The 14,155-nt window shown below is 44.1% G+C and overlaps 1 protein-coding gene across 1 annotated transcript in view; it reads left to right on the top strand.

Moving 5' to 3' along the window:
* LOC126095170 (uncharacterized) overlaps nucleotides 1-14,155 on the top strand; it is a 336,664-nt gene that overhangs the window by 299,091 nt on the left and 23,418 nt on the right. Inside the window, exon 4 of the mRNA XM_049909898.1 lies at nucleotides 8,625-8,860. Coding sequence (XP_049765855.1) covers nucleotides 8,625-8,860 — 236 coding nt within the window. The remainder of the gene's footprint in view (nucleotides 1-8,624; nucleotides 8,861-14,155) is intronic.

Here is a 14,155-nt window from a genome sequence, read left to right as displayed (position 1 = left end):
ACAAGTGGAAGAAAGAGCAACTTGTTTTAAATACACTACTCACAAACGCAAAAGTATCGTCTTTTCTTCTTTTTACTGGCATTATCCAATGTCTTCGTGGTGTCAGGGTGGTCGGCTGCCCTTTAGTCGCCATCCCTCTTCCTCCCCTCCCTCCCCCCCTCCTCCCCCCCCCCCCACCACCACTCACCGCCGCCCCAGAGCCGGAAATTGTGCACCCTATCTGTCCGGGTCTAGTGTTGTTCCATGAGAAAATTTGAAAACTTTTCCGAAAATTTTGCGAATAGTATAACCAAGGAAGGATGTGGATACCAGTCGGATGTAGGAAATCGCCCAGAAACCACATCAAAGCTGGCCGGCACACCAGTCCAGTTCTCTTTGTCGTTCCGATGTCGGCCTCCCTGGACCCCCCAAAGCGGCGTGGTAACGCAGACGCTGACAGGATGGGTACAGAAATGTAAAATAATTAATTTCAGAAAAGGGAAAGCAGTAGTTATCTATGACTACGACTACAAGAGAAGTCTATTGGTATCAAGTTTAGCCCTTAATTTAAGTAATTTATCGTTCATGCAGAGCACAGATTTGTATGATAGTCAACCATGGACTGTGAGAAGATCGGAACAGAAGAGAATCGAAGTGTTTGATATGTGGTGTTGAAAATTAAGTCGATTGATGAGGTAAGAAATGAGGATGTTCTGCACAGAATCGGTGAAGTAAGGAACACGTGGAAAACACTGACAAGAAGAAGCGACAGTATGATACGGCGTGTGTTAAAAACATCAGGGAATAATTTCCATAGTACAGAAGGGACCTGTAGAGGGTAAATCCATAGACAAAGACAGTGGTTCGTATAAACACATCAAACAATCGACGTCATAGGGTGCAAAGTTTACTCTGACATGAAGAGATGGGCAGAAGAGGACTTCGCAGAGGGGATCATCAAACCGCAGGAAAACTGATGCCTCAAAAAATTAATAAAATAAAATAAATAAATAAAAACTACCACGACAAAGAGTCACAATTTGAATCAGTCAACTCATGTAAATACCTGGATCTAATAATTTGTAGGCTCAGTCATACGTAAAGCATATGGCAGACTCCAGTTGATTGGCACGAAAAAGAAAAAAAAAAAAAAAAAAGAAAAGAAAGTTCAAATGGGTCTAAGCACTGTGGGACTTAACATCAGTCCCCTAGACTTAGAACCACCTAAACCTAACTAACCTAAGGACATCACACACATCCATGCCCGAGGCAGGATTCGAACCTGCGACCGTAGCAGCAGCGCGGTACCGGACTGAAGCGCCTAGAACCGCTCGGCCACAGCGGCCGGCGATTGGCACGATACTGGGAAAAACACTTAGTCTATAAAGGAGACAGTATACAAATAACTTACGCTTCACATCTTAAAACAGTGTTCAGGTACTGGGGGCACTGAGGATATACAAACAGTGACGATACAAATCGTTGAAGCATTGCGTGACTCGCGGAAGAGCCTCACCGAAATCCTGTAGACGCTTGAAGGTCAAAGCAAATAACACTGTGAAATCCTACTTACAAGGGTTCAAGAACCATAATTACGTCAAGAATCCATGAGTATACTTCAAACCCTCTCATACTGCTGAGGTGGGAACCGCGAACAAAAGATTAGACTAGTTAAGTGTTGGAACGGGAAGGAATCCTAAAATGTGTTACAGTGTTAAGTACTGTATGCTATGAACTTATCGGTGGTTTGTAGAGCAGGTATATAAATCTAGGAATGGCCCATACAACCAAATAAAAAATTCAGAAAAATGAGACTGCAAATTAGATTACTCCTTGCAATGGACATCAAAAACCTGGAATTTTCTAATTAAGTTACTATAATGCATTGAAAAACAGTGAACATTGTGGCATGTTGAATGAAGCTTTACCACAGGATTATCGACGTAAAGAAGGAAACTGTTTCAAACTTATAGTATCAATAAAGACCCATTTTACGAAGTCCAATGAACTTCTAAACACATTCACAGGACTGATTGTTCAAAGTTAGAAGAACGAGAGTGAGAAGTAACAAACAATTTTGAGTACCCAACTAGAACTCTTTTTTCTTATATTCCACACACTCTATTAGAAAATAGCACGATAGCGTCTTAAACTGCATAGTAATTGCAGTTCGGAGGGTATATTAACTTCATCAGGTGTTACATTTTTTTAGGCAGCCATGTGGCCTGCTCTCATCACGTTAATGGCGACAATTTCTTGCGCCTGACACCACAATTAAGGAATCATGAGTTATGAGGTATTTGCTGGTGGATAGCCCAGTACCAAGTTCCTTTGAAGTTAATGTCCTCATTACATGGCCTTAACTGCAAATAGTCGATAGTAATCACAGAGCGGAAGGCATATTTAAATGGGTGATAGTTATTGCACGTGTTTCTTGTTTGGTAAGGTAGTTAGCGTTCTGCTTCCCCCCGGTTCTCTCTCTCTCTCTCTCTCTCTCTCTCTCTCTCTCTCTCTCTCTCTCACCACATCTCCCCCCTCCCCACTCCCCCAGCCAATCTCTCTCTCTCTCTCTCTCTCTCTCTCTCTCTCTCTCTCTCTTATCTCTCAAGCACACAACACGTCCTCACACAGCACACACGTACACACACACACACTATCCACGTAACACGACAGTTCCCGTTCCCTGCTATTCCCCTGCTGGTTCCAGACATCACTACATGGTGAACACATATCCGAGTATTTTAATGTATGAGTAACACTGCTAAAATCTGTTAGGCACCGAAAATAAATAGGTAGGCGAGAACGGCGGTCTTGTTTTTTCCAATGGCGTTAAAATGTGGAGTACACCATTATGAAGCTCAACATTTTTGTATAGTGGGGCCTGCAGCAAGAAAAATGTTGTAATGTGACAATTTAAATTGAATGTTCCAAGTTAGCTATCTGCGATGTTATTATATTTCGTACAATAGCCCTATTTCGGCGGTATTGTCATTGTCAAGTACACATGCAAATAAACAAGTCTGTAAATTTCATTTATTTGCGATATTTGTATGCGAAGTTAATTGCACATGTGTATACATACGTCTACATACATATGTCTAGCTGGGAAAGACATACATACGGCATCACTGCTGAATCCTTTTGTCAATCTTCACTGTTTTTATTATTGTAAAATGAAGCCACGTAGTAATTTGACAGATAGTTGACAGTTCTCAATGACGCTGTATGTTTACGAACCGGTTATAGTGTAGTGACCTTTACTCTGAGAAATTATTTGATTTAGAGATTATTTAGTTGTTTGTGTACTATTTGGTCGATTATGTCCTTTGGCATGTTCTAGAATGTCGATAAAATTTTCTAGGTAATGTTTATATTTGATGTCGGGCTGTCCATTTTATATATCGTACGAACGATTTTTAACGTTTATATATACATTTCCAGTTCTTCCAATACGTTCATGTGGAGTCCTTTTGGTATTTTGTCTAAGATTTGAAATGCTGTTTTGATTTTGTCGATTTTATAGTTTTGGATTTTTAAATCCATGAAGAGATTCGATTGGCTGCTGTCACTATTTCTAGCATGTTCTCTAAATATGATGATAAGTTCTCGTCCTGTTTGTCCAAAGTAAACTTCGTTACAATTGTCCCATGTAATTTTATATATGCCTGGATTAGCGTATTCTTGTATTTTGATTCTTCCTGAGTGGAGTAATGATACCATATAAAAACATTATGAAACTCGTTGATATTTATCGAAAAAAGGGGTAAGTACTATTACTTCAAGATTGCTTACGTTTCGCCAGTTATCCGATGCTGGTAAATCTGTGTTGGTTCTGCGGTCTTGGTTTTCAAGTTTAGCACATTATTCAGAGATACTCTATAAAAAGTTTGATTGTAGGCCACAAGCAGCTTATTTTATTAATTAAGATAAAGTAAAATTTGAATTAAAAAATATTGTTTCAATGAAAGAAAGAAGAGATGTGATCTTGTAATGTTAAAAGTACTATCACTGACTGAGCACATTTTGACAATACCTTTAAATATTGTAAAGCTTTTTAATAAATGCTATGCCGTCAACACCACATTATACAAGACGTAAGCCGGAAGACAAATTCTGTAAGAATAGACAAGCGCCTAGCAGTTAATAAAAGATCATAATAACAGTGTGGTAACAGAAAGCCATTAATTTCTTTTAGATTATCGAGGGGACACTATAAAGACAGAAGAAACACTTCAAATTATTCTGATATGATAATGCGACATTATCTTCTAATCATAAGATGTCTCCCGTATGGATAAGATAAAGCAGTTAAGGAAATGGCGCCATCATCTGATGAACAATCTACGATACGGCACAGTAACTATCTATAGGAATAGATGCTCATTTACATCTGCGGGTTATAATATCTCAAAAACACAATGATTATTCTGTAGGCCATTGCGTTTTCTTATTGAAGTATGGTGGTGATACTGGTGGGAATTTTTTTTTCAAAATTATAAATCTCTTGCATATAGTGACTGATTCATGAAACGCATATGTGATTTATATTATCTTTTGATGTTGATTCTCACCTCTGTACTGCGGGAATAATGTTAAGTAATTTCCGAGTCACTCTCGTCTCGTGACACACAGGAAACGGGAAGGCAGAGATTTCACTTATGTTAATGTACAGCTTAACTAACTCAGTAGCTGAGTTGCCTTGGTGTGTATTTAATCGAAGTTTCTATTAGTCCGTCTCTTCCCCCCCCCCCCTCACTGTCCACTTCCTTCTCCCTCCTTTCTCTATTTCCACATCCCATCTCCTCCTCCACCTGTCGTTGTTCATATCCTCCTCCATTCTCACCTCTCTTTTCTCTGTCGATCACCGCTTCCCTCTCTCTGTACATTACCCCACCCCCCTCTCGCTGTCCATCTTCTCTTCTCAACCTATCTGTGTACGTCTCGCCCTCCCCCTTCTCTCTTCACGCTATGACGCACACACAAAGAGGGTAATGATAATGATAATGATTGTGCTCTGTGAGGAGCTCAGCGGCATGGTTATCAGCGCCCGTACAAATTCCCAATCTTTTCACTGCCCACTCTCCGTTTCCCTGAAAGATGATGAAATGATGAGGATAACACTAACACCCAGTCCCCGGGTGGAGAAAATACCCGACGTGGCCGGGAATCAAATCCGAAACCCTGTGATCCACAGGCAGCAACGCTAACCGCTAGACCACGAGCTGCGTGCGTCCCACTAGAGGCTGGTGGTTCTTGCGCCCACAGTATTTCTTTCCAGATCGTAACTTACGGGTGTGCTAAATTTGGTTGAAATCGTTCGAGAGATCTAGGATGATCTTTTTAACCGTTGATTTGCTCGCGTTCGCACGTATCAGATATACACTCCAGGAAATTGAAATAAGAACACCGTGAATTCATTGTCCCAGGAACGGGAAACTTTATTGACACATTCCTGGGGTCAGATACATCACATGATCACACTGACAGAACCACAGGCACATAGCCACAGGCAACAGAGCATGCACAATGTCGGCACTAGTACAGTGTATATCCACCTTTCGCAGCAATGCAGGCTGCTATTCTCCCATGGAGACGATCGTAGAGATGCTGGATGTAGTCCTGTGGAACGGCTTGCCATGCCATTTCCACCTGGCGCCTCAGTTGGACCAGCGTTCGTGCTGGACGTGCAGACCGCGTGAGACGACGCTTCATCCAGTCCCAAACATGCTCAATGGGGGACAGATCCGGAGATCCTGCTGGCCAGGGTAGTTGACTTACACCTTCTAGAGCACGTTGGGTGGCACGGGATACATGCGGACGTGCATTGTCCTGTTGGAACAGCAAGTTCCCTTGCCGGTCTAGGAATGGTAGAACGATGGGTTCGATGACGGTTTGGATGTACCGTGCACTATTCAGTGTCCCCTCGACGATCACCAGTGGTGTACGGCCAGTGTAGGAGATCGCTCCCCACACCATGATGCTGGGTGTTGGCCCTGTGTGCCTCGGTCGTATGCAGTCCTGATTGTGGCGCTCACCTGCACGGCGCCAAACACGCATACGACCATCATTGGCACTAAGGCAGAAGCGACTCTCATCGCTGAAGACGACACGTCTCCATTCGTCCCTCCATTCACGCCTGTCGCGACGCCACTGGAAGCGGGCTGCACGATGTTGGGGCGTGAGCGGAAGACGGCCTAACGGTGTGCGGGACCGTAGCCCAGCTTCATGGAGACGGTTGCGAATGGTCCTCGCCGATACCCCAGGAGCAACAGTGTCCCTAATTTGCTGGGAAGTGGCGGTGCGGTCCCCTACGGCACTGCGTAGGATCCTACGGTCTTGGCGTGCATCCGTGCGTCGCTGCGGTCCGGTCCCAGGTCGACGGGCACGTGCACCTTCCGCCGACCACTGGCGACAACATCGATGTACTGTGGAGACCTCACGCCCCACGTGTTGAGCAATTCGGCGGTACGTCCACCCGGCCTCCCGCATGCCCACTATACGCCCTCGCTCAAAGTCCGTCAACTGCACATACGGTTCACGTCCACGCTGTCGCGGCATGCTACCAGTGTTAAAGACTGCGATGGAGCTCCGTATGCCACGGCAAACTGGCTGACACTGACGACGGCGGTGCACAAATGCTGCGCAGCTAGCGCCATTCGATGGCCAACACCGCGGTTCCTGGTGTGTCCGCTGTGCCGTGCGTGTGATCATTGCTTGTACAGCCCTCTCGCAGTGTCCGGAGCAAGTATGGTGGGTCTGACACACCGGTGTCAATGTGTTCTATTTTCCATTTCCAGGAGTGTATTTCACATATATTTAACATACATCATACGAATTTGTACAGGTGTTTCACCTGTAGAACTAGCTCATTTCGCCCTGGAGTTTCACTACCGTGCAGCTCAATGTTTATGACGCTATATCACCTCAAGTATGTGTCGTACAATGATTTCATTTTTCGAGCACACCAGGGGGTATATATAGCTACTGTAGGCGAAATTTGTAGCGGATAGAGTTAGTAGCAAAGAAGTAATAAATTTAAACGTCATGCATGATGCGGCAGTTGTTCATGCCCCAGTGTTTATGACGTCATATCTCCTGATGTACATATCGTACAATAATATGGCTCTGGCTCTGAGCACTATGGGACTAAACATCTGTGGTCATCAGTCCCCTAGAACTTAGAACTATTTGAACCTAACTAACCTAAGGACATCACACACATCCATGCCCGAGGCAGGATTCGAACCTGCGACCGTAGCAGTCGCGCGGTTCCGGACTGAGCGCCTAGAACCGCTAGACCACCGCGGCCGGCTACAATAATATAATTTTGCTGTTAGATACAGTTAGGAGTATGAATACAGTCTGCAAAGGGTGGCGCTCGGTTAGTAGTACAGACGTTACAAATTAAAAGTCATTCTTCATGCGGCTGTTTTACTGCATGAGCAGCGAATTTGTAATAAGTGACAAACTTTTTCCCTTTTTCTTTTTGTGGGGGTTGTCACTGAGAAAATGTTTCATAAAGGTTTGACGTTACATGTAGTGTTAGTTGCAAGTCATGAGGTGCTTTCAGTCTCAAGTACTGGATGAATAAAATATGGGATATAGACATAGGAGCGTCGTGGGCTACACTACCTTTCCACCACCACCCCATGAACTATGAACTTTGATAGGTAGGTCTTTCTTACCCACACAGCGTTTCTTTGGAGACAGTAGGCGATACGTGTGCTATGTTTGGTTGAAGTTGGTCTAGTGGTTTAGGAGCAGAAAATATATATATATATATATAGCGTTGAAGTTTATTATCGCACATTCACGAATGTTGTCTGCGATATGATACTATTAGCAAGTACAATCTGTCATCATTTCGTCCAAATGCCTTCGCAGTCTGCAAGGTCGCCAACAGAGGTAAAATGCACCACTTAAAACTTCTGAGCCATTAGACCGTGGTCGGTGTATAAAACGTACTCCTGACGTGCCCTATCTGACTGCGGGAAGCATCTTCAGAGGCAGTTCGCCATTTTATCTCTGTAGATAGATCGCTTCAGGCAAATGCCGGGGTAGTTCCTTTGAAAGGGCACGGCGGACTTCCTTCCCGATCCTTCCATAATCCTATGGGACCGATGACCTTGCTGTTTCGTCCCTTTCCTCCAACCAACCAACATCTGAAGGCATCTGCGGGAGTCGGAGAGGAAACGTTAGGAGAAAGTTTTATACATCGACCACGACCTAAAAGCCCGGAAGTTTCATGTCAGCACCAGCCGTGAAAGCTTTAATTGTGTGATCAGAGGTAAAATTATCGTCTTCTTACAATACTGCATTAAATCAGTGGTAAGATTTTATGGGACTAAAGTGTTTAGGTAATCGGTTCCTAAGCTTACCTTAAACTTACTTACGCTACGGAGAACGCACACACTCTTGCCCGAAGGAGGACTCGAACCTCCACCGGGGGGGGAAGCCGCGCGGACCGGGACAAGACGCTTCAGACGACGCGGCTACCCCGCGCGGCTCACTGCATTAAAAACCACTTACGTGTTTGAACTAAATGAGAACTTACTGCACTTCTAAAAAGTCATTATGCTAGGGACATTATTGAATACCGTGCGAGTGAGAGCGTGTACACGTTGTCGCCTCTTGTGTATGTACAGCGCTGGACAAGCTGGGAGGCAGGCAGCAGGCGCCGGCGCTGCCCGTGGAGCCGGTGCAGGCGAACGCCGCCTTCGACATCGCGAGCCTCGTGCTGTACGGCTGCCAGGCGCTGCCCATCAGGCTCAAGATCCTGCTGGACAGGCTCTTCTCCGTGCTGCGCCGCGAGGAGGTGCTCCACGTGCTCGCCGGCTTCGGCTGGACGCACGAGGACTACGCCAGGGGGTACATCCTGCAGGTACGTCGCTCATGTCTCCCACTGCTTCTAGAGGGTGTCCTGGAAGTATGGACGAGTGTTAAAGTGCTATAGAACGTAAGAAAATTATTTAAACTGTAATCTTTTTTTTCAAACACATTAAGTAACTTCTCCCATTTATGTATGAAAAAGATCTCATCATTTTACAGGTGGAACACTCCTCCTGCCCAGAACACACACCACACAGTCTACATCTACATCAACATCAACATCCATACACCACAAGCCACCTGACGCTGTGTGGTGGAGGGTACATTGAGTACCTCTATCGGTCCTCCCTTCTATTCCAGTCTCGTATTGTTCGTCGAAAGAAAGATTGTCGATATGCCTCTGTGTGGGCACTAATCTCTCTGATTTTATCCTCATGGTCTCTTCGCGAGATATACGTAGGAGGAAACAGTATACCGCTTGACTTCTCGGTGTAGGTATGTTCTCGAAACTTCAACAAAAGTCCGTACCGAGCTACTGAGCGTCTCTCCTGCAGAGTCTTCCACTGGAGTTTATCTATTTTAACGTCCCCTTTAAACAATTTATACACGACTGTGCTTAAACTGACACACAATATTTTTAGCGCAACGCAATCTGACTATCAAAGATCCCTGCAAAAGAATGGCTCTGAGTAACATTAAACTATACCTTTCAGAAATCACTTACCTCACAAAAATCTTCGTTACTCGAACTACTGCAATACAGCGAGCGCCACTACTGCCAGCTAAATAAAAGATTCAAACTACGGAAGGCACTAACTACTGATAGAGATAGCAAATGAAAGATATTAATAGAGAACAAACAATGTATTTACCTTAATATCATGACAAGTCATAATATATGTAATTTCAAAACTCCGCCATCTCTCTCCTCACATCCACCACTGCTGGCGGCTCACCTCCAACTGCCAACGCTACGCGCTGTTCACATCCAGCTGTCCAACACTACAATGGCAGACAACAATGCAAACTAGCCACAGACTGCACACAGCACAGCCAGTGATTTTCATACAGAGAGCGCTACGTGGCGGCGGCGTTACCAATATAAGAACCTAAACAGCCTCCTTACACTATCATCTCCGTAACGCCTTCGCGATTACTAAATGGTCCTGTAACGAAGCGCGCTGCTCGCCGTTGGATCTTCTCCATCTCTTCTATCAACCCTATCTGGTACGGATCCCACACTGGTGAGCAATATTCATGCAGTGGGCGAACAAGTGTACCGTAACCTACTTCCTTTGTTTTCGGATTGCATTTCCTTAGGATTCTTCCAATGAATATCAGTCTGGTATCTGCTTTACCGACGATCAACTTTATATGATCATTCCATTTTAAATCACTCCTAATGCGTACTCCCAGATAGTTTATGGAATTAACTGCTTCCAGTTTCTGACCTTCTATATTGTAGCTAAATGATAAAGGATCCTTCTTTCTATGTATTCGCAGCACATTACACTTATCTAAATTGAGATTCAATTGCCATTCCCTGCACCATGTGTCAGTTTGTTGCAGATGCTCCTGCATTTCAGTACAATTTTCTATTGTTTCAACCTCTCGATATACCACAGCATCATCCGCAAAAAGCCTCAGTGAACTTCCGATGTTATCCACAAGGTCATTTATGTATATTGTGAATAGCAGCGGTCCTGCGACACTCCCCTGCGGCACACCTGGAATAACTCTTACTTCGGAAGACTTCTCTCCATTGAGAATGACATGCTGCGTTCTGTTATCTAGGAACTCTTCAATGCAATCACATACTTGGTCTGATAGTCCATATGCTCTTACTTTGTTCATTAAACGACTGTGGTGAACTGTACCGAACGCCTTGCGGAAGTCAAGAAACACGGCATCTACCTGGGAACCCGTGTCTATGGCCCTCTGAGTCTCGTGGACGAATAGCGCGAGGTGGGTTTCACACGATCGTCTTTTTCGAAACCCATGCTGATTCCTACAAAGTAGATTTCTAGCCTCCAGAAAAGTCATCATACTCGAACATAATAAGTGTTCCAAAATTCTACAACTGATCGGCGTTAGAGATATAGGTCTATACTTATGCACATCTGTTCGACGTCCCTTCTAGAAAACGGGGATGACCGGTGCCCTTTTCCAATCCTTTGCAACGCTATGCTCTTCTAGAGACTTTCGGTACGCCGCTGCAAGAAAGGGGGCAAGTTCCTTTGCGTACTCTGTGTAAAATCGAACTGGTATCCCATGAGGTCCAGCGGCCTTTCCTCTTTTGAGCGATTTTAATTGTTTTTCTATCCTTCTGTCATCCATTTCGATATCTACCATTTTCTCATCTGTGAGACTGTCTAGAGAAGGAACTGCAGTGCAGTCTTTCTCTGTGAAACAGCTTTGGAAAATGGTTCAAATGCCTCTGAGCACTATGCGACTTAACATCTGAGGTCATCAGTCGCCTAGAACTTAGAACTAATTAAACCTTACTAACCTAAGGACATCACACACATCCATGCCAGAGGCAGGATTCGAACCTGCGACCGTAGCGGTCACGCGGTTCCGGATTGAAGCGCCTTTAACTGCTTTGGAAAAAGACGTTTGGAATTGTAGATACATCTCATCTTCTACAGTCACTCGGTGGTTTTTGTTACACCAAATTCAGCAATTATTCTTACTGACGTACCCGCTGATGTGTAAGTGAGAAAATTATACATTTTGTGAAGCTCTCGTTCCCCCCTTGTCGAGCCAAGACCCATTGAGCAAATCGATGTCTCTTTCCAAGATCTGCCGGCCTCAACAGTTGTGTAAGTTGAATCTTGTACACATGCATTTTCAGAGCTTTTGATAGGATTTCATGCGGCAAACTTAAATTCAGTTGTTGAGCTCATCGGGTAACCGATTTTCTGGGGCTTACGGTCACATTGTCACGCACGATAGCAATGTTTTCGTGTGTTCGAACAGAACGCAATCTTCCCGTTTTCTTAGCGTTGTTGAAACAGAACCCATGGTCTCGAACTTCCGGACCAATTTGATAACTGATGATTCGGTTGTAGCAGCATTAGGTCCGAGTGTCATACGCAGTTCACGAACGGTTGCTGTGGGACGTTGCTCTTGTAATAATTTTTTGTCACTTGGGCACGTTGCTCAGTTGTCATCTGCTCCATGACGGTATAAGCATCAAAGAACAATGCTCACAATACAGAAGCTATCAGGCTACTAATGGGAAGGATCAAAAACAACAAACATGAAAAAACCACTGCTACCAACCGTCATACGACAAAATGACGTAAAATTCACATTCATCCTTACTTCCCGGACACCCGTTTCAAACGCGGTAGTACAAGAGTGAATGTACTTTAGTACCTTTCGCACTGGAAAGGATACTCGTCTTTCAGAACGTGTGTATATAATGGTCACCCAAATGAAGCATAGAACACTGTTTGAGACATTACGGATACTTCGCTGAGTAAGAAATTGTACAGCGATTCACTAGCATTGTAATGACTCTTTGACACAGCCTGTAGATAATTATACCCCTTTTTCTGGCAACTCCACAGAGTTGTGACTAGCTTTTACGTACTTTCCTTAAAGGAGGTAGAACGTTCATGAGAGAGCCACTCATCCTTAAAAATCACGTATCATACGATAAACAGCAATTGCGGACCTTCCAGTTTCATCTTTAAGGGGAATGCGCATGGTAATCGAAAGAACATGGTTTCGGACTCTAACACAACTATACATCTACTGCACAGAAGTTTTTTTGCGATCGAATAAGTGAACAGACAGATCTGAGCGAGTGTGATCTGGGCATGATTGTGCTGACAGAGAGATTTCGGAGGAATTTTTGGTGAGCTACACTTGCCTCGGTGCAGTTTTGGCGGTGCTATGAGTTGACGGTAAAAAAGGGATCGTAGGAAATTAACTGATACGGACTGTTAACCACTGAAGCGGCTTTACAAATAAAATATCATAAACCATGTAGAGGGGCTTCAGCTGCAGCTTCCACCATGGGGTTTATGACAACTATTCGTCCATAGGCAGAAGACTTAGCTGATATAGTGATGCTGCTGCCTAGGTGGAACTGAACACAAGAATGCGTGGTAGAGTCGCTTAGTGATGCAAATAATGCTGTTACTGATTTTGGAGGCTTGTAAGAAGGTCCCTTTGTGGTGATGAGTGACGCTGGATCACGCTGTACGCAGGTTGCTGTCAAGTGGACCTGGCGTATGCAGAGCGAGCGTTAGGATCCTAATGGTCATCGTAACGACAGTGAAATTGAACGCTGATGTGGCCATGGCCTCGAGCAGTTTTCCTGATTTGGTCTCGGCCATATTCAGAAAGGACTGTGGCATGAACTACAGGGCAAGCTGCTGGCATGGAAAAAACTCAACAGGTCTTAGTACGTGGGGCATTTGCAAACGACCAAACAGCTGCTTACGCTGAACTCTCCGACTAGGGTTTTGCTGGACACAGTTTGTTGGCAACAAGATGTGTACACGGATTGTATGTGATCTCTTGTCAAATTACCTTCGTTCCTTACTTTATATCAAAGTTGTATTTGCTAGATCTGGGATCCAACCGAACGTACCCTAAGCTAGTTGTAATACTATTTCGTGTTAACTAAAGGCCCCGTCTCGCAAACCGAGCAATGATATCAAAAAAATTGTTCAAATGGCTCTGAGCACTATGGGACCTAACTTCTGAGGTCATCAGTCCTCTAGAACTTAGAACAACTAAAACCTAACTAACATAAGGACATCACACACACTCATGCCCGAGGCAGGATTCGAACCTGTGACCTTAGCGGTCGCGCGGTTTCAGACTGCAGCGCCAATAACCGCTCAGCCACTCAGACCGGCTGATATCAAATATGCTAACATTCTCGAACAACTACTGTCACTTATCGTATGTTTCTAATCAAGCAAAGTTGTCCTTGTGTTCGTTGTTTGCTCAATTTGTACTACGGTATCATAGTTTAAGGATAATTGCTGGGCTCAGTTATTAACGTTAGCAGTAAACACGATACTATAGCACATTCTAGCCGTGTACATCAGATTAAGAGGAGTGAACCGGGGAAGTGAAAAGTTTGGCGCGCAGTGTTCTCCCGTAGTTGTGATACGTTAACCCTGCCCGTCTCGTCAGTTAGCTTACATTTTCTATTCCTGGAATAGCTCCTTTTAGCTAATAAGCTAGTATTTAGCGATGTATTGCCAATATACTAATTAGTGAAAAAGCCGTAATCAGTAATCCAGAATTATCATAAACTTGGATGTAAATTAATATTTAGTTACTCGTATATTAAGAGAATGTTAACAATTAAATCCATAAA

This window comes from Schistocerca cancellata, chromosome 8, assembly GCF_023864275.1.
Source record: "Schistocerca cancellata isolate TAMUIC-IGC-003103 chromosome 8, iqSchCanc2.1, whole genome shotgun sequence".
In the NCBI taxonomy this organism is placed as follows: Eukaryota; Metazoa; Arthropoda; class Insecta; order Orthoptera; family Acrididae; genus Schistocerca; species Schistocerca cancellata.
Note: the sequence above shows the minus strand (reverse complement) of the source record. Positions and strands in the feature narration are given on the sequence as shown.